Source organism: Mesoplodon densirostris, chromosome 3 (assembly GCF_025265405.1).
Source record: "Mesoplodon densirostris isolate mMesDen1 chromosome 3, mMesDen1 primary haplotype, whole genome shotgun sequence".
Lineage (NCBI taxonomy): Eukaryota > Metazoa > Chordata > Mammalia > Artiodactyla > Ziphiidae > Mesoplodon > Mesoplodon densirostris.
In genome coordinates, this window is record NC_082663.1 from 131,224,310 (window position 1) to 131,251,511 (window position 27,202).

The 27,202-nt window shown below is 50.1% G+C and overlaps 1 protein-coding gene and 1 pseudogene across 1 annotated transcript; both read right to left on the reverse strand.

The window, feature by feature from the left end:
* Positions 1-3,147: 3,147 nt before the first annotated feature.
* Positions 3,148-6,758, reverse strand: LOC132486874 (Golgi-associated RAB2 interactor protein 3-like; annotated as a pseudogene).
* A 4,213-nt stretch (positions 6,759-10,971) lies between these two features.
* Positions 10,972-20,845, reverse strand: LOC132486875 (Golgi-associated RAB2 interactor protein 3-like; the record flags this gene model as incomplete). The annotated part of the gene is made up of 4 exons (XM_060094442.1): positions 10,972-11,267; positions 17,455-17,467; positions 19,420-19,482; positions 20,267-20,845. Coding segments are annotated over 4 exons (951 nt in total), but the record flags the coding sequence as incomplete, so codon positions are not given.
* Positions 20,846-27,202: the final 6,357 nt, after the last annotated feature.

A 27,202-nucleotide genomic window follows, 5' to 3' on the forward strand; every position in this document is an offset into this window, starting at 1 on the left:
AACCCTGCCAGCCCCTCTTCTGCATGCTCCCTCCCCACAAAGGGAACCCAAACTTGGTTTGTATTTTTTTTCTTTTCCTTCTTCTTTTATATTGATGTATAGTTGATTTACAATGTTGTGTTAATTTGTGTTGTGTTAATTTCTTCTGTTAATTTCTGATTCAGTTTTTTGTATACATACATTCTTTTTCATATTCTTTTCCATTATGGTTTATCACAGGATACTGAATATAGTTCTCTGTGCTCTACAGTAGGACCGTGCTGTTTATCCATCCTGTAGTTTGTATCTGCTAATCCCAAACTCCCAATCCTTCCCTCCTTGACCCCTGCTTTTTTTTTTTTTTTTTGCGGTACGTGGGCCTCTCACTGTTGTGGCCTCTCTCGTTGCGGAGCACAGGCTCCGGAGCCATGGCTCACGGGCCCAGCCGCTCCGTGGCATGTGGGGTCCTCCCGGACCGGGGCACGAACCCGTGTCCCCTGTGTCGGCAGGCGGACTCCCAACCACTGCGCCACCAGGGAAGCCCGAAGCTGAGCTCTTGAACTGGAGTGACCCTTCCGAGAGGGTCTGTGTTGGGCTACGATGGCCTGACCTTCACACTCCACGTCAATCATTTCTTGCCGTGCACCTCGGGTGAGGAACCCAGGCAATTTCCAAACTCACTGCCAGCTGAAGGCTTTCTGTGGGATGCACCCCCAGCAGCTGGGGCCACAAGTCCTTCATTGAAGAAATGCACCCCACGTGGATATTTCAAATGGAACGGTGTCTTTCAAAACATACTCTCCAATCTCCTCATTATATAGATCCTGTGGCCAAAAATAGGAAGTCACATAAAGTCCCATATTAACAACCCCCCCAGCCAAATACTTCTTTTCACAGAAACCACAGTACCCTCCACAAAGTGCACATTTGATCAGGCCACTCCCCTATTGAAAACATATCATGGCTTTGCATCCCTCCAAGGTCAGAAATCAAAATCCTTTAAATGGACCTCAAAGCCTTGCATGGCGTGGCCCCTGCTGTGTTCCCCAGCATCACATCACGCTTGCTGTGCCAGCCACGACACTGCCTTCAATATGCCTCCCACCATAGCACGTCTTCAACAATCCTGTGAAGGACCTTATTTTGCTGTAGGGAAAAAAAACCCTTTCTAGTATGTATGTGTGTTGCCAGACTTGAAGTTTGGGACATTGGTCAGTTTGTAATCAACCATCCATTGCCTCATTGCACTTGCAGCTGCAGAATTGCTACCATGGTGATGAATATTGCTGTCCAAAATATTGGCCTTGATCTGATAGGGTGTACTGACTTGCTACCCAAATTGATGTCTCCCTCCAGAGGAAGATGCCTGTTGCTTTGAAATACGTAGGTATCTGTGCACGTGTCTCTTGATGAACTGTCAAGATAGAAAAGGAAATCCAGAGAAAGTGCCAGGCAGGGCACGTTGCGGTGGGCAAGTCCCCACCTCCACTTTACTACTGCACTGGAGGTGTAAACTGTGTCAACTGTGGGTCTGCTCAGCGAACGCCCTGCATAGTGGACTAACTAGGTTCACGTTAAAGAAGTCCTTTGGGGTGAGGGAGTGAGAATGCCTAATACACGCTAAGAAAGACAAAAGGTAAAGCCAAGGGTACAGAATCCTAAGATGAAGCTGTTTTAAGTAGGCTGATTCAGCCTCTGGCATAGTGAAAATCTGGGGCTCTGAGTCAAAGGCTTGGGAAAGAGTTCCCCTTTATCTCCCTCCTCTACCCCGTAACTCCTCACATTTCCGGAAGGCTTCCCCTAAATCCCTCTCAGGTCTTAGAGAACATGGCTCTTTCTCTCCTCTTACCAAGACCCACTGCTTCAAGAGTGAACTCCAAGGACACATTGATCCCCGCAATCTATTGGTCTTTGTGTATCGGAAATCACAAGATGGGATTTTCCAGCCACCCACCAGAGCAACTGAGAAGGGCTTCCTCTCATCCTCCCAAGCTACCACTCCTCCCAGAATCCGTATCTTATTTCTCACCTCCTCCACCTCTACCACTTAATTTGCTCTGCAGAGAAAGTCCCTAAGTTTTACTGGAAACCCAACTTCCATCCTAGTAGACCCTGTTGTCACAGAAGGGAATGAGCAGAGAATTGCAAGGCTAGCAGTTGACTCCCCGGTTCATACAAAGACACATGGGGCTTCCCTGGTGGCGCAGTGGTTGGGAGTCCACGTGCCGATGCAGGGGACACGGGTTCGTGTCCCTGTCCGGGAAGATCCTACATGCCGTGGAGCCGCTGGGCCCGTGAGCCATGGCCGCTGAGCCTGTGCGTCCGGAGCCTGTGCTCCGCAATGGGAGAGGCCACAGCAGCGAGAGGCCCGCATACCGCAAAAAAAGAAACCCCAAAAACAAAAAACACACATGGTTCTCAGAGGCATTCTTCTCAAATCCAACGGTGGTTAACTGTTATCAACAGTTACTCTAATCCAACTGTTATCAACTGTTGTTAACAATTGAATGATTTTCATGGACTCATGAAATTTATTTACAACTTTTTTTTAAATTGGAAAGACTTTTTTATGATGGGCATTTAAGAATGCATAATCTCAGTATGAAATGAGATTTCATAATCTCATTTATGATTTTTTTATTTTTAGAATCGCTTTCCACATGCATACATAATTTGCATAGTTCATCAGTACAGAGCATTTTGGATTATTCTGTTATTCCTTAACAATACCTCTAAACCTTTCTTGTGTTCCTGGATAGTGAGTATTTATGTCCCTTAGTTTCTTTATCTTATAGTTCTTGAAAGATCTCTTTCAGACTTTGTCATCCATCTCTTGTGCATATATTGAAAGGAAAACAACAGTGAAACAAATTGGTTGAGATATTTCTAAGGCAGTGACTGCCACTTGGCTGACAGCAGTATAAAAATCATCCTGATGTCAGAGATGTTAAAATAAAATGGAAACGATAATACATTCCCATGGACATACGGCTTTGCATAAGAGCTTTTCCTCCCAGACCATCCCTCCCTTCTTTTTACCCTACAGAAATCCAGTATTGTGAATTTTGTGTTTATCATGTCCTTGTTTTTTTCTCCCCTTTTAGCAAATGTGTGCTAAACATGGAAGCCAACCGGGGCTTTGTCTGCCTCTCAGTGGTCATGTGTGAGCCTTGTTTCTGAACCAGGAATGACTCTGAAGCTCCTAAAGAAGGAGAGGATCTTACTGGATGTCTTACTTAGAGTCCCTGAACTGGTGGCGGACTGGCTGTTCCTCAGTTTGCGAGCTGTCCTCCCGTCCTTTGTCAACTTTGGAGTTTCCATGGCCAGATGAGGACCAGTGGGAGGATGATTTCTGGGTCTTGTCCCCTCCTGTCCTGTGGTGACCTTCACGTGTCCTGCGGTGATGGGAACTTTTCCTCGATGAAGACGTGTCCTTCTTTTCTTTTTTTCTCTCCAGGCTTCATCCCTGGGGTGGAAGCCCTTCTGGCTTCCATCCCGTTCAGACATGTAGCCTTCAGTCTGCAAGGTGGAGACCACGGGGTCTGCGACCTTCCCTTCAGCTCTTCCAGCAGCACGCTTGCTGGTTGTGACTGCAACTGGCAACACCATGCTCATGCTGCTCTCTGGACCATCTCCCACCGTCGAGGATGTGCTGGCATCATCCGCCAAGACCAGGTTCATGTCCTGCAAGGATAAACTGGCAGCACCTGTAATGTCCTCGCCGGATCCGCTTTCTCCTGGATCCTTGATGGTGGCTCCCGCCAGGCCCATGGTCAACCCTGCCGCTGATCCTTTGGCACTTGTCACGGCTGCAGTTGATCCATGGGGGGCACCTGCAATGGCCTCGCCAGATCCGCTTTCTCCTGGATCCTTGATGGTGGCTCCAGCCAGGCCAATGGCCATTCCTGCCGCTGATCCTTCGGCGCTTTCCACGGCTGCATTTAATCCATGGGGGGCACCTGCAGTGGTCTCACCGGATCCGCTTTCTCCTGGATCCTTGATAATGGCTTCCGCCAGGCCCATGGTCATTCCTGCCGCTGAATACTTCGGCACTTTTCACGGCTGCACTTGATCTATGGGGGCACCTTCAATGGCCTCGCTGGATCCGCTTTCTCCTGGATCCTTGATAATGGCTCCCCCCAGGCCCATGGTTAACCCTGCCGCTGATCCTTTGGCGCTTTTCACGGCTGCAGTTGATCCATGGGGGGCACCTGCAATGGCCTCGCCGGATCCGCTTTCTCCTGGATCCTTGATGGTGGCTCCAGCCAGGCCCATGGTCATTTCTGCCGCTGATACTTCGGCGCTTTTCACGGCTGCATTTGATCCATGAGGGAAACCTGCAATAGCCTCGCCAGATCTGCTTTCTCCTGGATCCTTGATAATGGCTCCCGCCAGGCCCATGGTCATTCCTGCCGCTGATACTTCGGCGCTTTTCACGGCTGCACTTGAACTATGTGGGCACCTGCAATGGCCTCGCCGGATCTGCTTTCTCCAGGATCCTTGATGGTGGCTCCTTGATGGTGGCTCCCGCCAGGCCCATGGTCAACCCTGCCGCTGATCCTTCGGCGCTTTTCACGGCTGCAGTTGATCCATGGGGGGCACCTGCAATACCTCGCCAGATCCACTTTCTCCTGGATCCTTGATGGTGGCTCCAGCCAGGCCCATGGCCATTCCTGCCGCTGATCCTTCTGCACTTTTCACGGCTGCACTTGATCTATGGGGGCACCTGCAATGGCCTCGCCGAATCCGCTTTCTCCTGGATCCTTGATAATGGCTCCCCCCAGGCCCATGGTTAACCCTGCCGCTGATCCTTTGGCGCTTTTCACGGCTGCAGTTGATCCATGGGGGGCACCTGCAATGGCCTTGCCAGATCCGCTTTCTCCTGTTTCCTTGATGGTGGCTCCAGCCAGGCCCATGGACATCCCTGCCGCTGATCCTTCGATGCATTTCACGGCTGCAGTTGATCCATGGGGGGCACCTGCAATGGCCTCACCGGATCCACTTTCTCCTGGATCCTTGATGGTGGCTCCCGCCAGACCGGTGGTCATCCCTGCCGCTGATCCTTCGGCGCTTTTCACGGCTGCAGTTGATCCATGGGGGGCACCTGCAATGGCCTCGCCGGATCCACTTTCTCCTGGATCCTTGATAATGTCTCCCGCCAGGCCCATGGTCATTCCTGCCGCTGAATACTTCCGTGCTTTTCACGGCTGCGCTTGATCTAGGGGGGCACCTGCAATGGCCTCGCCGGATCCGCTTTCTCCTGGATCCTTGATGGTGGCTCCCGCCAGGCCCACGGTCATCCCTCCTGCTGATCCTTCGGCGCTTTTTGTGGGTCCAGTCACGTCACGAAGCTTGTGAATCCCAGCCTCATCCTGATCCCTTTCTCTGTGGAGCTCTGTGGTCTGAACCAAGGGGAGGAGAATCAGGTAAGATAGAGATGACAGAAAGTGAGATCTGAACTGTCTGCTCCTCTGTCATCCTGGAGCTGAGCAACTCAGGGGCTTATACTTAGAATAACCTTTGAAATCGCCCAGTTTAAGCTCCCATTGGATGCAAGATCCCATCTACTGCACGACTGTCAAACGGCCACTCCATTTTACTTGAACAGTCCCAGGGTCAGGGAAAGCACTGATAAAATTCTCCATGATATACACTTTAATTTTATACCCTTGTGCTTCTCTCTCTGCAGGACAGACTCCTAGAAGTGGGGTTCCTGGGTCAAGGGATGCACACCTTCTGCATTTTGGTGACTACACGGGTTGGGCTGATTTGAATCAGCATGTCGGCGTCACGGGGAGACACAACGAAGGAAGGACTTCCTAACTGTGAATGATGTTCCACAACTGATGAGACTACCTGGGCTGGGGTAAGTGTTCAAGAAGCGACCAGACAATCAGGATGCTGTAGAAGGGATTACAGCCCTGGTGATGAGACCAGTGCAGCTGATATGATACCTAAGGTCTCTCTGAAATTCAGCCCTGTGGGACAAGGTGGAGAAGCACTCGGAACCTCTCCAGTGTGGTGAATCCCATAGTGATAGCTCGTTTGTCCCTGACCCTTTTCAACAATAGAAGGTATTTCCCAGGTGAGTCTCAGAGAGCACCAAAGGCTATGAAGGACGTGCTCTCCCAAAGCACCCTGCCCCGTGTTCTTGAGTCTCTGTGGGTGCTTCCCACTAGGATTTTGGCATCCTCTGTAGTTGCTGCATCTCCAGTTTGGAGCATCGGGGTACTGCTGTAACTGTCTACCGGTGGTCTCAGGATATAGACAAGCTTTTCCCAATGGGAAAAGAGGTCTTTTTGTGCATCGGAAGAGGGGCACAGCTGCAGATAGAAAGTACGGCCCATAGCAAGATTCAGGCACAGCTGCTGTTTCTCACGGTTGTGGATGGAGATCTTGACAAACTTCAAGGGAAGCAGCCTGGTGAGCTCTAGGGTCTTCACGGGCTTGCAACCTCTCCCCTTGGTGATCCGGGCGCATCTGACATGCTCTTCACAGACTTTCGTTGTTCGGGCCAGCAGCATGACGTCAGGTAGTGGGAAGAGGGGGCTGGTGGATGCGACGCCCACAGTCACCCTTCGGACGCGGTTGTCTAGGTCAATCAGTTCTCCTTCCTTGCTGACCTGGATAAAGTCGCTCTCAAACATGGGAGCGTACTTGAAAATGTCATACTCTCCTCCCTCGTACAGTTGTCGTTGCAGGACCCCTATGGAGGTCCTCAACACCCCCACTGAACAGTAGCTATTGGCCATGTAATGAGGTGAACTCCCACTGCTCATGGCTCTCTTCGTTCAAGACAGAGCCACCAGCCACAAATTGAGTCTCGGAGAGAGAGAGGGAACGAAAGCAACTCGTCACCTCCCTGCAGGACTCTGCCAGAGTCTCTTGGCCCGACCATATTTATACCGCAAGTCCTTTGTGACCCGTCACCATCACATCGCACACCCCTTGGTTGAGCCTCCAAGTCCCCACCCCCTTGGGGCAGGCTCACCAGCCTCCCCCTAAACCAACCACCATGTCCATAGGGAACAGGCTGACCCTGCCAGGGTATAGGTGTGGGTAGGCTGGATAGTCTTTGTAATCAAAAGGTTGAGAAAACCCTCCTGCTTTTGTAAATATCTGGGTGGTTTCCAGTCTTGTTGTTACAAATCTCCCTGCAGGGATCATCTTCGTGCTTCTGCTGAATGATGTCCTGGGGATAAAATCCTGGAAGTGGACTGTGTCCTTGCTAAGGGCAGGCATCCTATGGGAATTGCTGTTCTCTGTGCCCCCAGCGTATATAACACAGTGCTGGCAGGAACTTAGAAAGAGTGCTACCTGTCAGAGTCCCATTGGTACTGTCATTTCCAGGATATGGAGAATTTTCTCACCCATTTTCTCTTTTCAAGGAGGCTAACTTTTGTTTATATTTACATTTATATTTATATTTTTTACAGTTTTAGAAACTTTTTATTGTGAAATATAACACACATTCATGAAAGTGCAGAAACCATAAATATAGCTTAATGAGTAACAAGAAAGTGAACACCCTTGTAGCTGCCACCCAGAGCAAGAAATAGAACCCTGCCAGCCCCTCTTCTGCATGCTCCCTCCCCACAAAGGGAACCCAAACTTGGTTTGTATTTTTTTTCTTTTCCTTCTTCTTTTTTATTGATGTATAGTTGATTTACAATGTTGTGTTAATTTGTGTTGTGTTAATTTCTTCTGTTAATTTCTGATTCAGTTTTTTGTATACATACATTCTTTTTCATATTCTTTTCCATTATGGTTTATCACAGGATACTGAATATAGTTCTCTGTGCTCTACAGTAGGACCGTGCTGTTTATCCATCCTGTAGTTTGTATCTGCTAATCCCAAACTCCCAATCCTTCCCTCCTTGACCCCTGCTTTTTTTTTTTTTTTTTTTTTTTTTTTGGCGGTACGTGGGCCTCTCACTGTTGTGGCCTCTCTCGTTGCGGAGCACAGGCTCCGGAGCCATGGCTCACGGGCCCAGCCGCTCCGTGGCATGTGGGGTCCTCCCGGACCGGGGCACGAACCCGTGTCCCCTGTGTCGGCAGGCGGACTCCCAACCACTGCGCCACCAGGGAAGCCCGAAGCTGAGCTCTTGAACTGGAGTGACCCTTCCGAGAGGGTCTGTGTTGGGCTACGATGGCCTGACCTTCACACTCCACGTCAATCATTTCTTGCCGTGCACCTCGGGTGAGGAACCCAGGCAATTTCCAAACTCACTGCCAGCTGAAGGCTTTCTGTGGGATGCACCCCCAGCAGCTGGGGCCACAAGTCCTTCGTTGAAGAAATGCACCCCACGTGGATATTTCAAATGGAACGGTGTCTTTCAAAACATACTCTCCAATCTCCTCATTATATAGATCCTGTGGCCAAAAATAGGAAGTCACATAAAGTCCCATATTAACAACCCCCCCAGCCAAATACTTCTTTTCACAGAAACCACAGTACCCTCCACAAAGTGCACATTTGATCAGGCCACTCCCCTATTGAAAACATATCATGGCTTTGCATCCCTCCAAGGTCAGAAATCAAAATCCTTTAAATGGACCTCAAAGCCTTGCATGGCGTGGCCCCTGCTGTGTTCCCCAGCATCACATCACGCTTGCTGTGCCAGCCACGACACTGCCTTCAATATGCCTCCCACCATAGCACGTCTTCAACAATCCTGTGAAGGACCTTATTTTGCTGTAGGGAAAAAAAAAACCTTTCTAGTATGTATGTGTGTTGCCAGACTTGAAGTTTGGGACATTGGTCAGTCTGTAATCAACCATCCATTGCCTCATTGCACTTGCAGCTGCAGAATTGCTACCATGGTGATGAATATTGCTGTCCAAAATACTGGCCTTGATCTGATAGGGTGTACTGACTTGCTACCCAAATTGATGTCTCCCTCCAGAGGAAGATGCCTGTTGCTTTGAAATACGTAGGTATCTGTGCACGTGTCTCTTGATGAACTGTCAAGATAGAAAAGGAAATCCAGAGAAAGTGCCAGGCAGGGCACGTTGCGGTGGGCAAGTCCCCACCTCCACTTTACTACTGCACTGGAGGTGTAAACTGTGTCAACTGTGGGTCTGCTCAGCGAACGCCCTGCATAGTGGACTAACTAGGTTCACGTTAAAGAAGTCCTTTGGGGTGAGGGAGTGAGAATGCCTAATACACGCTAAGAAAGACAAAAGGTAAAGCCAAGGGTACAGAATCCTAAGATGAAGCTGTTTTAAGTAGGCTGATTCAGCCTCTGGCATAGTGAAAATCTGGGGCTCTGAGTCAAAGGCTTGGGAAAGAGTTCCCCTTTATCTCCCTCCTCTACCCCGTAACTCCTCACATTTCCGGAAGGCTTCCCCCAAATCCCTCTCAGGTCTTAGAGAACATGGCTCTTTCTCTCCTCTTACCAAGACCCAGTGCTTCAAGAGTGAACTCCAAGGACACATTGATCCCCGCAATCTATTGGTCTTTGTGTATCGGAAATCACAAGATGGGATTTTCCAGCCACCCACCAGAGCAACTGAGAAGGGCTTCCTCTCATCCTCCCAAGCTACCACTCCTCCCAGAATCCGTATCTTATTTCTCACCTCCTCCACCTCTACCACTTAATTTGCTCTGCAGAGAAAGTCCCTAAGTTTTACTGGAAACCCAACTTCCATCCTAGTAGACCCTGTTGTCACAGAAGGGAATGAGCAGAGAATTGCAAGGCTAGCAGATGACTCCCCGGTTCATACAAAGACACATGGGGCTTCCCTGGTGGCGCAGTGGTTGGGAGTCCACGTGCCGATGCAGGGGACACGGGTTCGTGTCCCTGTCCGGGAAGATCCTACATGCCGTGGAGCCGCTGGGCCCGTGAGCCATGGCCGCTGAGCCTGTGCGTCCGGAGCCTGTGCTCCGCAATGGGAGAGGCCACAGCAGCGAGAGGCCCGCATACCGCAAAAAAAGAAACCCCAAAAACAAAAAACACACATGGTTCTCAGAGGCATTCTTCTCAAATCCAACGGTGGTTAACTGTTATCAACAGTTACTCTAATCCAACTGTTATCAACTGTTGTTAACAATTGAATGATTTTCATGGACTCATGAAATTTATTTACAACTTTTTTTTAAATTGGAAAGACTTTTTTATGATGGGCATTTAAGAATGCATAATCTCAGTATGAAATGAGATTTCCTAATCTCATTTATGATTTTTTTTATTTTTAGAATCGCTTTCCACATGCATACATAATTTGCATAGTTCATCAGTACAGAGCATTTTGGATTATTCTGTTATTCCTTAACAATACCTCTAAACCTTTCTTGTGTTCCTGGATAGTGAGTATTTATGTCCCTTAGTTTCTTTATCTTATAGTTTTTGAAAGATCTCTTTCAGACTTTGTCATCCATCTCTTGTGCATATATTGAAAGGAAAACAACAGTGAAACAAATTGGTTGAGATATTTCTAAGGCAGTGACTGCCACTTGGCTGACAGCAGTATAAAAATCATCCTGATGTCAGAGATGTTAAAATAAAATGGAAACGATAATACATTCCCATGGACATATGGCTTTGCATAAGAGCTTTTCCTCCCAGACCATCCCTCCCTTCTTTTTACCCTACAGAAATCCAGTATTGTGAATTTTGTGTTTATCATGTCCTTGTTTTTTTCTCCCCTTTTAGCAAATGTGTGCTAAACATGGAAGCCAACCGGGGCTTTGTCTGCCTCTCAGTGGTCATGTGTGAGCCTTGTTTCTGAACCAGGAATGACTCTGAAGCTCCTAAAGAAGGAGAGGATCTTACTGGATGTCTTACTTAGAGTCCCTGAACTGGTGGCGGACTGGCTGTTCCTCAGTTTGCGAGCTGTCCTCCCGTCCTTTGTCAACTTTGGAGTTTCCATGGCCAGATGAGGACCAGTGGGAGGATGATTTCTGGGTCTTGTCCCCTCCTGTCCTGTGGTGACCTTCACGTGTCCTGCGGTGATGGGAACTTTTCCTCGATGAAGACGTGTCCTTCTTTTCTTTTTTTCTCTCCAGGCTTCATCCCTGGGGTGGAAGCCCTTCTGGCTTCCATCCCGTTCAGACATGTAGCCTTCAGTCTGCAAGGTGGAGACCACGGGGTCTGCGACCTTCCCTTCAGCTCTTCCAGCAGCAGGCTTGCTGGTTGTGACTGCAACTGGCAACACCATGCTCATGCTGCTCTCTGGACCATCTGCCACCGTCGAGGATGTGCTGGCAACATCCGCCAAGACCAGGTTCGTGTCCTGCAAGGATAAGCTGGCAGCACCTGTAATGTCCTCGCCGGATCCGCTTTCTCCTGGATCCTTGATGGTGGCTCCCGCCAGGCCCATGGTCAACCCTGCCGCTGATCCTTCGGCACTTTTCACGGCTGCAGTTAATCCTTGGGGGGCACCTGCAATGGCCTCGCCGGCTCTGCTTTCTCCTGGATCCTTGATAATGGCTCCCTCCAGGCCCATGGTTATTCCTGCCGCTGAATACTTCGGCGCTTTTCACGGCTGCACTTGATCTATTGGGGCACCTGCAATGGCCTCGCCGGATCCGATTTCTCCTGGATCCTTGATGGTGGCTCCCGCCAGGCCCACGGTCATCCCTCCTGCTGATCGTTCGGCGCTTTTTGTGGGTCCAGTCACGTCACGAAGCTTGTGAATCCCAGCCTCATCCTGATCCCTTTCTCTGTGGAGCTCTGTGGTCTGAGCCAAGGGGAGGAGAATCAGGTAAGATAGAGGTGACAGAAAGTGAGATCTGAACTGTCTGCTCCTCTCTCCTCCTGGAGCTGAGCAACTCAAGGGCTTATACTTAGAATAACCTTTGAAATCACCCAGTCTAAGCTCCCATTGGATGCAAGATCCCATCTACTGCACCACTGTCAAACGGCCACTCCATTTTACTTGAACAGTCCCAGGGTCAGGGAAAGCACTGATACAATTCTCCATGATATACACTTTAATTTTATACCCTTGTGCTTCTCTCTCTGCAGGACAGACTCCTAGAAGTGGGGTTCCTGGGTCAAGGGATGCACACCTTCTGCATTTTGGTGACTACACGGGTTGGGCTGATTTGAATCAGCATGTCGGCGTCACGGGGAGACACAACAAAGGAAGGACTTCCTAACTGTGAATGATGTTCCACAACTGATGAGACTACCTGGGCTGGGGTAAGTGTTCAAGAAGCGACCAGACAATCAGGATGCTGTAGAAGGGATTACAGCCCTGGTGATGAGACCAGTGCAGCTGATATGATACCTAAGGTCTCTCCGAAATTCAGCCCTGTGGGACAAGGTGGAGAAGCACTCGGAACCTCTCCAGTGTGGTGAATCCCATAGTGATAGCTCGTTTGTCCCTGACCCTTTTCAACAATAGAAGGTATTTCCCAGGCGAGTCTCAGAGAGCACCAAAGGCTATGAAGGACCAGCTTTGCCCTGCTCTCCCAAAGCACCCTGCCCCGTGTTCTTGAGTCTCTGTGGGTGCTTCCCACTAGGATTTTGGCATCCTCTGTAGTCGCTGCATCTCCAGTTTGGAGCATCGGGGTACTGCTGTAACTGTCTACCGGTGTTCTCAGGATATAGACAAGCTTTTCCCAATGGGAAAAGAGGTCTTTTTGTGCATCGGAAGAGGGGCACAGCTGCAGATAGAAAGTACGGCCGGTAGCAAGATTCAGGCACAGCTGCTGTTTCTCACGGTTGTGGATGGAGATCTTGACAAACTTCAAGGGAAGCAGCCTGGTGAGCTCTAGGGTCTTCACGGGCTTGCAACCTCTCCCCTTGGTGATCCGGGCGCATCTGACATGCTCTTCACAGACTTTCGTTGTTCGGGCCAGCAGCATGACGTCAGGTAGTGGGAAGAGGGGGCTGGTGGATGCGACGCCCACAGTCACCCTTCGGACGCGGTTGTCTAGGTCAATCAGTTCTCCTTCCTTGCTGACCTGGATAAAGTCGCTCTCAAACATGGGAGCGTACTTGAAAATGTCATACTCTCCTCCCTCGTACAGTTGTCGTTGCAGGACCCCCATGGAGGTCCTCAACACCCCCACTGAACAGTAGCTATTGGCCATGTAATGAGGTGAACTCCCACTGCTCATGGCTCTCTTCGTTCAAGACAGAGCCACCAGCCACAAATTGAGTCTCGGAGAGAGAGAGGGAACGAAAGCAACTCGTCACCTCCCTGCAGGACTCTGCCAGAGTCTCTTGGCCCGACCATATTTATACCGCAAGTCCTTTGTGACCCGTCACCATCACATCGCACACCCCTTGGTTGAGCCTCCAAGTCCCCACCCCCTTGGGGCAGGCTCACCAGCCTCCCCCTAAACCAACCACCATGTCCATAGGGAACAGGCTGACCCTGCCAGGGTATAGGTGTGGGTAGGCTGGATAGTCTTTGTAATCAAAAGGTTGAGAAAACCCTCCTGCTTTTGTAAATATCTGGGTGGTTTCCAGTCTTGTTGTTGTTACAAATCTCCCTGCAGGGATCATCTTCGTGCTTCTGCTGAATGATGTCCTGGGGATAAAATCCTGGAAGTGGACTGTGTCCTTGCTAAGGGCAGGCATCCTATGGGAATTGCTGTTCTCTGTGCCCCCAGCGTATATAACACAGTGCTGGCAGGAACTTAGAAAGAGTGCTACCTGTCAGAGTCCCATTGGTACTGTCATTTCCAGGATATGGAGAATTTTCTCACCCATTTTCTCTTTTCAAGGAGGCTAACTTTTGTTTATATTTACATTTATATTTATATTTTTTACAGTTTTAGAAACTTTTTATTGTGAAATATAACACACATTCATGAAAGTGCAGAAACCATAAATATAGCTTAATGAGTAACAAGAAAGTGAACACCCTTGTAGCTGCCACCCAGAGCAAGAAATAGAACCCTGCCAGCCCCTCTTCTGCATGCTCCCTCCCCACAAAGGGAACCCAAACTTGGTTTGTATTTTTTTTCTTTTCCTTCTTCTTTTTTATTGATGTATAGTTGATTTACAATGTTGTGTTAATTTGTGTTGTGTTAATTTCTTCTGTTAATTTCTGATTCAGTTTTTTGTATACATACATTCTTTTTCATATTCTTTTCCATTATGGTTTATCACAGGATACTGAATATAGTTCTCTGTGCTCTACAGTAGGACCCTGCTGTTTATCCATCCTGTAGTTTGTATCTGCTAATCCCAAACTCCCAATCCTTCCCTCCTTGACCCCTGCTGTTTTTTTTTTTTTTTTTTTTGCGGTACGTGGGCCTCTCACTGTTGTGGCCTCTCTCGTTGCGGAGCACAGGCTCCGGAGCCATGGCTCACGGGCCCAGCCGCTCCGTGGCATGTGGGGTCCTCCCGGACCGGGGCACGAACCCGTGTCCCCTGTGTCGGCAGGCGGACTCCCAACCACTGCGCCACCAGGGAAGCCCGAAGCTGAGCTCTTGAACTGGAGTGACCCTTCCGAGAGGGTCTGTGTTGGGCTACGATGGCCTGACCTTCACACTCCACGTCAATCATTTCTTGCCGTGCACCTCGGGTGAGGAACCCAGGCAATTTCCAAACTCACTGCCAGCTGAAGGCTTTCTGTGGGATGCACCCCCAGCAGCTGGGGCCACAAGTCCTTCGTTGAAGAAATGCACCCCACGTGGATATTTCAAATGGAACGGTGTCTTTCAAAACATACTCTCCAATCTCCTCATTATATAGATCCTGTGGCCAAAAATAGGAAGTCACATAAAGTCCCATATTAACAACCCCCCCAGCCAAATACTTCTTTTCACAGAAACCACAGTACCCTCCACAAAGTGCACATTTGATCAGGCCACTCCCCTATTGAAAACATATCATGGCTTTGCATCCCTCCAAGGTCAGAAATCAAAATCCTTTAAATGGACCTCAAAGCCTTGCATGGCGTGGCCCCTGCTGTGTTCCCCAGCATCACATCACGCTTGCTGTGCCAGCCACGACACTGCCTTCAATATGCCTCCCACCATAGCACGTCTTCAACAATCCTGTGAAGGACCTTATTTTGCTGTAGGGAAAAAAAACCCTTTCTAGTATGTATGTGTGTTGCCAGACTTGAAGTTTGGGACATTGGTCAGTCTGTAATCAACCATCCATTGCCTCATTGCACTTGCAGCTGCAGAATTGCTACCATGGTGATGAATATTGCTGTCCAAAATACTGGCCTTGATCTGATAGGGTGTACTGACTTGCTACCCAAATTGATGTCTCCCTCCAGAGGAAGATGCCTGTTGCTTTGAAATACGTAGGTATCTGTGCACGTGTCTCTTGATGAACTGTCAAGATAGAAAAGGAAATCCAGAGAAAGTGCCAGGCAGGGCACGTTGCGGTGGGCAAGTCCCCACCTCCACTTTACTACTGCACTGGAGGTGTAAACTGTGTCAACTGTGGGTCTGCTCAGCGAACGCCCTGCATAGTGGACTAACTAGGTTCACGTTAAAGAAGTCCTTTGGGGTGAGGGAGTGAGAATGCCTAATACACGCTAAGAAAGACAAAAGGTAAAGCCAAGGGTACAGAATCCTAAGATGAAGCTGTTTTAAGTAGGCTGATTCAGCCTCTGGCATAGTGAAAATCTGGGGCTCTGAGTCAAAGGCTTGGGAAAGAGTTCCCCTTTATCTCCCTCCTCTACCCCGTAACTCCTCACATTTCCGGAAGGCTTCCCCCAAATCCCTCTCAGGTCTTAGAGAACATGGCTCTTTCTCTCCTCTTACCAAGACCCAGTGCTTCAAGAGTGAACTCCAAGGACACATTGATCCCCGCAATCTATTGGTCTTTGTGTATCGGAAATCACAAGATGGGATTTTCCAGCCACCCACCAGAGCAACTGAGAAGGGCTTCCTCTCATCCTCCCAAGCTACCACTCCTCCCAGAATCCGTATCTTATTTCTCACCTCCTCCACCTCTACCACTTAATTTGCTCTGCAGAGAAAGTCCCTAAGTTTTACTGGAAACCCAACTTCCATCCTAGTAGACCCTGTTGTCACAGAAGGGAATGAGCAGAGAATTGCAAGGCTAGCAGATGACTCCCCGGTTCATACAAAGACACATGGGGCTTCCCTGGTGGCGCAGTGGTTGGGAGTCCACCTGCCGATGGAGGGGACACGGGTTCGTGTCCCTGTCCGGGAAGATCCTACATGCCGTGGAGCCGCTGGGCCCGTGAGCCATGGCCGCTGAGCCTGTGCGTCCGGAGCCTGTGCTCCGCAATGGGAGAGGCCACAGCAGCGAGAGGCCCGCATACCGCAAAAAAAGAAACCCCAAAAACAAAAAACACACATGGTTCTCAGAGGCATTCTTCTCAAATCCAACGGTGGTTAACTGTTATCAACAGTTACTCTAATCCAACTGTTATCAACTGTTGTTAACAATTGAATGATTTTCATGGACTCATGAAATTTATTTACAACTTTTTTTTAAATTGGAAAGACTTTTTTATGATGGGCATTTAAGAATGCATAATCTCAGTATGAAATGAGATTTCATAATCTCATTTATGATTTTTTTTATTTTTAGAATCGCTTTCCACATGCATACATAATTTGCATAGTTCATCAGTACAGAGCATTTTGGATTATTCTGTTATTCCTTAACAATACCTCTAAACCTTTCTTGTGTTCCTGGATAGTGAGTATTTATGTCCCTTAGTTTCTTTATCTTATAGTTCTTGAAAGATCTCTTTCAGACTTTGTCATCCATCTCTTGTGCATATATTGAAAGGAAAACAACAGTGAAACAAATTGGTTGAGATATTTCTAAGGCAGTGACTGCCACTGGCTGACAGCAGTATAAAAATCATCCTGATGTCAGAGATGTTAAAATAAAATGGAAACGATAATACATTCCCATGGACATACCGCTTTGCATAAGAGCTTTTCCTCCCAGACCATCCCTCCCTTCTTTTTACCCTACAGAAATCCAGTATTGTGAATTTTGTGTTTATCATGTCCTTGTTTTTTTCTCCCCTTTTAGCAAATGTGTGCTAAACATGGAAGCCAACCGGGGCTTTGTCTGCCTCTCAGTGGTCATGTGTGAGCCTTGTTTCTGAACCAGGAATGACTCTGAAGCTCCTAAAGAAGGAGAGGATCTTACTGGATGTCTTACTTAGAGTCCCTGAACTGGTGGCGGACTGGCTGTTCCTCAGTTTGCGAGCTGTCCTCCCGTCCTTTGTCAACTTTGGAGTTTCCATGGCCAGAAGAGGACCAGTGGGAGGATGATTTCTGGGTCTTGTCCCCTCCTGTCCTGTGGTGACCTTCACGTGTCCTGCGGTGATGGGAACTTTTCCTCGATGAAGACGTGTCCTTCTTTTCTTTTTTTCTCTCCAGGCTTCATCCCTGGGGTGGAAGCCCTTCTGGCTTCCATCCCGTTCAGACATGTAGCCTTCAGTCTGCAAGGTGGAGACCACGGGGTCTGCGACCTTCCCTTCAGCTCTTCCAGCAGCACGCTTGCTGGTTGTGACTGCAACTGGCAACACCATGCTCATGCTGCTCTCTGGACCATCTCCCACCGTCGAGGATGTGCTGGCATCATCCGCCAAGACCAGGTTCATGTCCTGCAAGGATAAACTGGCAGCACCTGTAATGTCCTCGCCGGATCCGCTTTCTCCTGGATCCTTGATGGTGGCTCCCGCCAGGCCCATGGTCAACCCTGCCGCTGATCCTTTGGCACTTGTCACGGCTGCAGTTGATCCATGGGGGGCACCTGCAATGGCCTCGCCAGATCCGCTTTCTCCTGGATCCTTGATGGTGGCTCCAGCCAGGCCAATGGCCATTCCTGCCGCTGATCCTTCGGCGCTTTCCACGGCTGCATTTAATCCATGGGGGGCACCTGCAGTGGTCTCACCGGATCCGCTTTCTCCTGGATCCTTGATAATGGCTTCCGCCAGGCCCATGGTCATTCCTGCCGCTGAATACTTCGGCACTTTTCACGGCTGCACTTGATCTATGGGGGCACCTGCAATGGCCTCGCTGGATCCGCTTTCTCCTGGATCCTTGATAATGGCTCCCCCCAGGCCCATGGTTAACCCTGCCGCTGATCCTTTGGCGCTTTTCACGGCTGCAGTTGATCCATGGGGGGCACCTGCAATGGCCTCGCCGGATCCGCTTTCTCCTGGATCCTTGATGGTGGCTCCAGCCAGGCCCATGGTCATTTCTGCCGCTGATACTTCGGCGCTTTTCACGGCTGCATTTGATCCATGAGGGAAACCTGCAATAGCCTCGCCAGATCTGCTTTCTCCTGGATCCTTGATAATGGCTCCCGCCAGGCCCATGGTCATTCCTGCCGCTGATACTTCGGCGCTTTTCACGGCTGCACTTGAACTATGTGGGCACCTGCAATGGCCTCGCCGGATCTGCTTTCTCCAGGATCCTTGATGGTGGCTCCTTGATGGTGGCTCCCGCCAGGCCCATGGTCAACCCTGCCGCTGATCCTTCGGCGCTTTTCACGGCTGCAGTTGATCCATGGGGGGCACCTGCAATACCTCGCCAGATCCACTTTCTCCTGGATCCTTGATGGTGGCTCCAGCCAGGCCCATGGCCATTCCTGCCGCTGATCCTTCTGCACTTTTCACGGCTGCACTTGATCTATGGGGGCACCTGCAATGGCCTCGCCGAATCCGCTTTCTCCTGGATCCTTGATAATGGCTCCCCCCAGGCCCATGGTTAACCCTGCCGCTGATCCTTTGGCGCTTTTCACGGCTGCAGTTGATCCATGGGGGGCACCTGCAATGGCCTTGCCAGATCCGCTTTCTCCTGGATCCTTGATGGTGGCTCCAGCCAGGCCCATGGTCATTTCTGCCGCTGATACTTCGGCGCTTTTCACGGCTGCATTTGATCCATGCGGGAAACCTGCAATAGCCTCGCCGGATCTGCTTTCTCCTGGATCGTTGATAATGGCTCCTGCCAGGCCCATGGTCATTCCTGCCGCTGATACTTCGTCGCTTTTCACGGCTGCACTTGAACTATGTGGGCACCTGCAATGGCCTCGCCAGATCCGCTTTCTCCAGGATCCTTGATGGTGGCTCCTTGATGGTGGCTCCCGCCAGGCCCATGGTCAACCCTGCCGCTGATCCTTCGGTGCTTTTCACGGCTGCAGTTGATCCATGGGGGGCACCTGCAATGGCCTCTCCGGATCCACTTTCTCCTGGATCCTTGATGGTGGCTCCCGCCAGACCGGTGGTCATCCCTGCCGCTGATCCTTCGGCGCTTTTCACGGCTGCAGTTGATCCTTGGGGGGCACCTGCAATGGCCTCGCCGGCTCCGCTTTCTCCTGGATCCTTGATAATGGCTCCCTCCAGGCCCATGGTTATTCCTGCCGCTGAATACTTCGGCGCTTTTCACGGCTGCACTTGATCTATGGGGGCACCTGCAATGGCCTCGCCGGATCCGATTTCTCCTGGATCCTTGATGGTGGCTCCCGCCAGGCCCACGGTCATCCCTCCTGCTGATCCTTCGGCGCTTTTTGTGGGTCCAGTCACGTCACGAAGCTTGTGAATCCCAGCCTCATCCTGATCCCTTTCTCTGTGGAGCTCTGTGGTCTGAGCCAAGGGGAGGAGAATCAGGTAAGATAGAGATGACAGAAAGTGAGATCTGAACTGTCTGCTCCTCTCTCCTCCTGGAGCTGAGCAACTCAAGGGCTTATACTTAGAATAACCTTTGAAATCACCCAGTCTAAGCTCCCATTGGATGCAAGATCCCATCTACTGCACCACTGTCAAACGGCCACTCCATTTTACTTGAACAGTCCCAGGGTCAGGGAAAGCACTGATACAATTCTCCATGATATACACTTTAATTTTATACCCTTGTGCTTCTCTCTCTGCAGGACAGACTCCTAGAAGTGGGGTTCCTGGGTCAAGGGATGCACACCTTCTGCATTTTGGTGACTACACGGGTTGGGCTGATTTGAATCAGCATGTCGGCGTCACGGGGAGACACAACGAAGGAAGGACTTCCTAACTGTGAATGATGTTCCACAACTGATGAGACTACCTGGGCTGGGGTAAGTGTTCAAGAAGCGACCAGACAATCAGGATGCTGTAGAAGGGATTACAGCCCTGGTGATGAGACCAGTGCAGCTGATATGATACCTAAGGTCTCTCTGAAATTCAGCCCTGTGGGACAAGGTGGAGAAGCACTCGGAACCTCTCCAGTGTGGTGAATCCCATAGTGATAGCTCGTTTGTCCCTGACCCTTTTCAACAATAGAAGGTATTTCCCAGGCGAGTCTCAGAGAGCACCAAAGGCTATGAAGGACCAGCTTTGCCCTGCTCTCCCAAAGCACCCTGCCCCGTGTTCTTGAGTCTCTGTGGGTGCTTCCCACTAGGATTTTGGCATCCTCTGTAGTCGCTGCATCTCCAGTTTGGAGCATCGGGGTACTGCTGTAACTGACTACCGGTGGTCTCAGGATATAGACAAGCTTTTCCCAATGGGAAAAGAGGTCTTTTTGTGCATCGGAAGAGGGGCACAGCTGCAGATAGAAAGTACGGCCGGTAGCAAGATTCAGGCACAGCTGCTGTTTCTCACGGTTGTGGATGGAGATCTTGACAGACTTCAAGGGAAGCAGCCTGGTGAGCTCTAGGGTCTTCACGGGCTTGCAACCTCTCCCCTTGGTGATCCGGGCGCATCTGACATGCTCTTCACAGACTTTCGTTGTTCGGGCCAGCAGCATGACGTCAGGTAGTGGGAAGAGGGGGCTGGTGGATGCGACGCCCACAGTCACCCTTCGGACGCGGTTGTCTAGGTCAATCAGTTCTCCTTCCTTGCTGACCTGGATAAAGTCGCTCTCAAACATGGGAGCGTACTTGAAAATGTCATACTCTCCTCCCTCGTACAGTTGTCGTTGCAGGACCCCCATGGAGGTCCTCAACACCCCCACTGAACAGTAGCTATTGGCCATGTAATGAGGTGAACTCCCACTGCTCATGGCTCTCTTCGTTCAAGACAGAGCCACCAGCCACAAATTGAGTCTCGGAGAGAGAGAGGGAACGAAAGCAACTCGTCACCTCCCTGCAGGACTCTGCCAGAGTCTCTTGGCCCGACCATATTTATACCGCAAGTCCTTTGTGACCCGTCACCATCACATCGCACACCCCTTGGTTGAGCCTCCAAGTCCCCACCCCCTTGGGGCAGGCTCACCAGCCTCCCCCTAAACCAACCACCATGTCCATAGGGAACAGGCTGACCCTGCCAGGGTATAGGTGTGGGTAGGCTGGATAGTCTTTGTAATCAAAAGGTTGAGAAAACCCTCCTGCTTTTGTAAATATCTGGGTGGTTTCCAGTCTTGTTGTTGTTACAAATCTCCCTGCAGGGATCATCTTCGTGCTTCTGCTGAATGATGTCCTGGGGATAAAATCCTGGAAGTGGACTGTGTCCTTGCTAAGGGCAGGCATCCTATGGGAATTGCTGTTCTCTGTGCCCCCAGCGTATATAACACAGTGCTGGCAGGAACTTAGAAAGAGTGCTACCTGTCAGAGTCCCATTGGTACTGTCATTTCCAGGATATGGAGAATTTTCTCACCCATTTTCTCTTTTCAAGGAGGCTAACTTTTGTTTATATTTACATTTATATTTATATTTTTTACAGTTTTAGAAACTTTTTATTGTGAAATATAACACACATTCATGAAAGTGCAGAAACCATAAATATAGCTTAATGAGTAACAAGAAAGTGAACACCCTTGTAGCTGCCACCCAGAGCAAGAAATAGAACCCTGCCAGCCCCTCTTCTGCATGCTCCCTCCCCACAAAGGGAACCCAAACTTGGTTTGTATTTTTTTTCTTTTCCTTCTTCTTTTTTATTGATGTATAGTTGATTTACAATGTTGTGTTAATTTGTGTTGTGTTAATTTCTTCTGTTAATTTCTGATTCAGTTTTTTGTATACATACATTCTTTTTCATATTCTTTTCCATTATGGTTTATCACAGGATACTGAATATAGTTCTCTGTGCTCTACAGTAGGACCGTGCTGTTTATCCATCCTGTAGTTTGTATCTGCTAATCCCAAACTCCCAATCCTTCCCTCCTTGACCCCTGCTTTTTTTTTTTTTTTTTTTTTGGCGGTACGTGGGCCTCTCACTGTTGTGGCCTCTCTCGTTGCGGAGCACAGGCTCCAGAGCCATGGCTCACGGGCCCAGCCGCTCCGTGGCATGTGGGGTCCTCCCGGACCGGGGCACGAACCCGTGTCCCCTGTGTCGGCAGGCGGACTCCCAACCACTGCGCCACCAGGGAAGCCCGAAGCTGAGCTCTTGAACTGGAGTGACCCTTCCGAGAGGGTCTGTGTTGGGCTACGATGGCCTGACCTTCACACTCCACGTCAATCATTTCTTGCCGTGCACCTCGGGTGAGGAACCCAGGCAATTTCCAAACTCACTGCCAGCTGAAGGCTTTCTGTGGGATGCACCCCCAGCAGCTGGGGCCACAAGTCCTTCGTTGAAGAAATGCACCCCACGTGGATATTTCAAATGGAACGGTGTCTTTCAAAACATACTCTCCAATCTCCTCATTATATAGATCCTGTGGCCAAAAATAGGAAGTCACATAAAGTCCCATATTAACAACCCCCCCAGCCAAATACTTCTTTTCACAGAAACCACAGTACCCTCCACAAAGTGCACATTTGATCAGGCCACTCCCCTATTGAAAACATATCATGGCTTTGCATCCCTCCAAGGTCAGAAATCAAAATCCTTTAAATGGACCTCAAAGCCTTGCATGGCGTGGCCCCTGCTGTGTTCCCCAGCATCACATCACGCTTGCTGTGCCAGCCACGACACTGCCTTCAATATGCCTCCCACCATAGCACGTCTTCAACAATCCTGTGAAGGACCTTATTTTGCTGTAGGGAAAAAAAAACCCTTTCTAGTATGTATGTGTGTTGCCAGACTTGAAGTTTGGGACATTGGTCAGTCTGTAATCAACCATCCATTGCCTCATTGCACTTGCAGCTGCAGAATTGCTACCATGGTGATGAATATTGCTGTCCAAAATACTGGCCTTGATCTGATAGGGTGTACTGACTTACTACCCAAATTGATGTCTCCCTCCAGAGGAAGATGCCTGTTGCTTTGAAATACATAGGTATCTGTGCACGTGTCTCTTGATGAACTGTCAAGATAGAAAAGGAAATCCAGAGAAAGTGCCAGGCAGGGCACGTTGCGGTGGGCAAGTCCCCACCTCCACTTTACTACTGCACTGGAGGTGTAAACTGTGTCAACTGTGGGTCTGCTCAGCGAACGCCCTGCATAGTGGACTAACTAGGTTCACGTTAAAGAAGTCCTTTGGGGTGAGGGAGTGAGAATGCCTAATACACGCTAAGAAAGACAAAAGGTAAAGCCAAGGGTACAGAATCCTAAGATGAAGCTGTTTTAAGTAGGCTGATTCAGCCTCTGGCATAGTGAAAATCTGGGGCTCTGAGTCAAAGGCTTGGGAAAGAGTTCCCCTTTATCTCCCTCCTCTACCCCGTAACTCCTCACATTTCCGGAAGGCTTCCCCCAAATCCCTCTCAGGTCTTAGAGAACATGGCTCTTTCTCTCCTCTTACCAAGACCCAGTGCTTCAAGAGTGAACTCCAAGGACACATTGATCCCCGCAATCTATTGGTCTTTGTGTATCGGAAATCACAAGATGGGATTTTCCAGCCACCCACCAGAGCAACTGAGAAGGGCTTCCTCTCATCCTCCCAAGCTACCACTCCTCCCAGAATCCGTATCTTATTTCTCACCTCCTCCACCTCTACCACTTAATTTGCTCTGCAGAGAAAGTCCCTAAGTTTTACTGGAAACCCAACTTCCATCCTAGTAGACCCTGTTGTCACAGAAGGGAATGAGCAGAGAATTGCAAGGCTAGCAGATGACTCCCCGGTTCATACAAAGACACATGGGGCTTCCCTGGTGGCGCAGTGGTTGGGAGTCCACCTGCCGATGGAGGGGACACGGGTTCGTGTCCCTGTCCGGGAAGATCCTACATGCCGTGGAGCCGCTGGGCCCGTGAGCCATGGCCGCTGAGCCTGTGCATCCGGAGCCTGTGCTCCGCAATGGGAGAGGCCACAGCAGCGAGAGGCCCGCATACCGCAAAAAAAGAAAACCCAAAAACAAAAAACACACATGGTTCTCAGAGGCATTCTTCTCAAATCCAACGGTGGTTAACTGTTATCAACAGTTACTCTAATCCAACTGTTATCAACTGTTGTTAACAATTGAATGATTTTCATGGACTCATGAAATTTATTTACAACTTTTTTTTAAATTGGAAAGACTTTTTTATGATGGGCATTTAAGAATGCATAATCTCAGTATGAAATGAGATTTCATAATCTCATTTATGATTTTTTTTATTTTTAGAATCGCTTTCCACATGCATACATAATTTGCATAGTTCATCAGTACAGAGCATTTTGGATTATTCTGTTATTCCTTAACAATACCTCTAAACCTTTCTTGTGTTCCTGGATAGTGAGTATTTATGTCCCTTAGTTTCTTTATCTTATAGTTCTTGAAAGATCTCTTTCAGACTTTGTCATCCATCTCTTGTGCATATATTGAAAGGAAAACAACAGTGAAACAAATTGGTTGAGATATTTCTAAGGCAGTGACTGCCACTTGGCTGACAGCAGTATAAAAATCATCCTGATGTCAGAGATGTTAAAATAAAATGGAAACGATAATACATTCCCATGGACATACGGCTTTGCATAAGAGCTTTTCCTCCCAGACCATCCCTCCCTTCTTTTTACCCTACAGAAATCCAGTATTGTGAATTTTGTGTTTATCATGTCCTTGTTTTTTTCTCCCCTTTTAGCAAATGTGTGCTAAACATGGAAGCCAACCGGGGCTTTGTCTGCCTCTCAATGGTCATGTGTGAGCCTTGTTTCTGAACCAGGAATGACTCTGAAGCTCCTAAAGAAGGAGAGGATCTTACTGGATGTCTTACTTAGAGTCCCTGAACTGGTGGCGGACTGGCTGTTCCTCAGTTTGCGAGCTGTCCTCCCGTCCTTTGTCAACTTTGGAGTTTCCATGGCCAGATGAGGACCAGTGGGAGGATGATTTCTGGGTCTTGTCCCCTCCTGTCCTGTGGTGACCTTCACGTGTCCTGCGGTGATGGGAACTTTTCCTCGATGAAGACGTGTCCTTCTTTTCTTTTTTTCTCTCCAGGCTTCATCCCTGGGGTGGAAGCCCTTCTGGCTTCCATCCCGTTCAGACATGTAGCCTTCAGTCTGCAAGGTGGAGACCACGGGGTCTGCGACCTTCCCTTCAGCTCTTCCAGCAGCACGCTTGCTGGTTGTGACTGCAACTGGCAACACCATGCTCATGCTGCTCTCTGGACCATCTCCCACCGTCGAGGATGTGCTGGCATCATCCGCCAAGACCAGGTTCATGTCCTGCAAGGATAAACTGGCAGCACCTGTAATGTCCTCGCTGGATCCGCTTTCTCCTGGATCCTTGATGGTGGCTCCCGCCAGGCCCATGGTCAACCCTGCCGCTGATCCTTTGGCACTTGTCACGGCTGCAGTTGATCCATGGGGGGCACCTGCAATGGCCTCGCCAGATCCGCTTTCTCCTGGATCCTTGATGGTGGCTCCAGCCAGGCCAATGGCCATTCCTGCCGCTGATCCTTCGGCGCTTTCCACGGCTGCATTTAATCCATGGGGGGCACCTGCAGTGGTCTCACCGGATCCGCTTTCTCCTGGATCCTTGATAATGGCTTCCGCCAGGCCCATGGTCATTCCTGCCGCTGAATACTTCGGCACTTTTCACGGCTGCACTTGATCTATGGGGGCACCTGCAATGGCCTCGCTGGATCCGCTTTCTCCTGGATCCTTGATAATGGCTCCCCCCAGGCCCATGGTTAACCCTGCCGCTGATCCTTTGGCGCTTTTCACGGCTGCAGTTGATCCATGGGGGGCACCTGCAATGGCCTCGCCGGATCCGCTTTCTCCTGGATCCTTGATGGTGGCTCCAGCCAGGCCCATGGTCATTTCTGCCGCTGATACTTCGGCGCTTTTCACGGCTGCATTTGATCCATGAGGGAAACCTGCAATAGCCTCGCCAGATCTGCTTTCTCCTGGATCCTTGATAATGGCTCCCGCCAGGCCCATGGTCATTCCTGCCGCTGATACTTCGGCGCTTTTCACGGCTGCACTTGAACTATGTGGGCACCTGCAATGGCCTCTCCGGATCTGCTTTCTCCAGGATCCTTGATGGTGGCTCCTTGATGGTGGCTCCCGCCAGGCCCATGGTCAACCCTGCCGCTGATCCTTCGGCGCTTTTCACGGCTGCAGTTGATCCATGGGGGGCACCTGCAATACCTCGCCAGATCCACTTTCTCCTGGATCCTTGATGGTGGCTCCAGCCAGGCCCATGGCCATTCCTGCCGCTGATCCTTCTGCACTTTTCACGGCTGCACTTGACCTATGGGGGCACCTGCAATGGCCTCGCCGAATCCGCTTTCTCCTGGATCCTTGATAATGGCTCCCCCCAGGCCCATGGTTAACCCTGCCGCTGATCCTTTGGCGCTTTTCACGGCTGCAGTTGATCCATGGGGGGCACCTGCAATGGCCTTGCCAGATCCGCTTTCTCCTGGATCCTTGATGGTGGCTCCAGCCAGGCCCATGGTCATTTCTGCCGCTGATACTTCGGCGCTTTTCACGGCTGCATTTGATCCATGCGGGAAACCTGCAATAGCCTCGCCGGATCTGCTTTCTCCTGGATCGTTGATAATGGCTCCTGCCAGGCCCATGGTCATTCCTGCCGCTGATACTTCGTCGCTTTTCACGGCTGCACTTGAACTATGTGGGCACCTGCAATGGCCTCGCCGGATCCGCTTTCTCCAGGATCCTTGATGGTGGCTCCTTGATGGTGGCTCCCGCCAGGCCCATGGTCAACCCTGCCGCTGATCCTTCGGTGCTTTTCACGGCTGCAGTTGATCCATGGGGGGCACCTGCAATGGCCTCACCGGATCCACTTTCTCCTGGATCCTTGATGGTGGCTCCCGCCAGACCGGTGGTCATCCCTGCCGCTGATCCTTCGGCGCTTTTCACGGCTGCAGTTGGTCCTTGGGGGGCACCTGCAATGGCCTCGCCGGCTCCGCTTTCTCCTGGATCCTTGATAATGGCTCCCTCCAGGCCCATGGTTATTCCTGCCGCTGAATACTTCGGCGCTTTTCACGGCTGCACTTGATCTATGGGGGCACCTGCAATGGCCTCGCCGGATCCGATTTCTCCTGGATCCTTGATGGTGGCTCCCGCCAGGCCCACGGTCA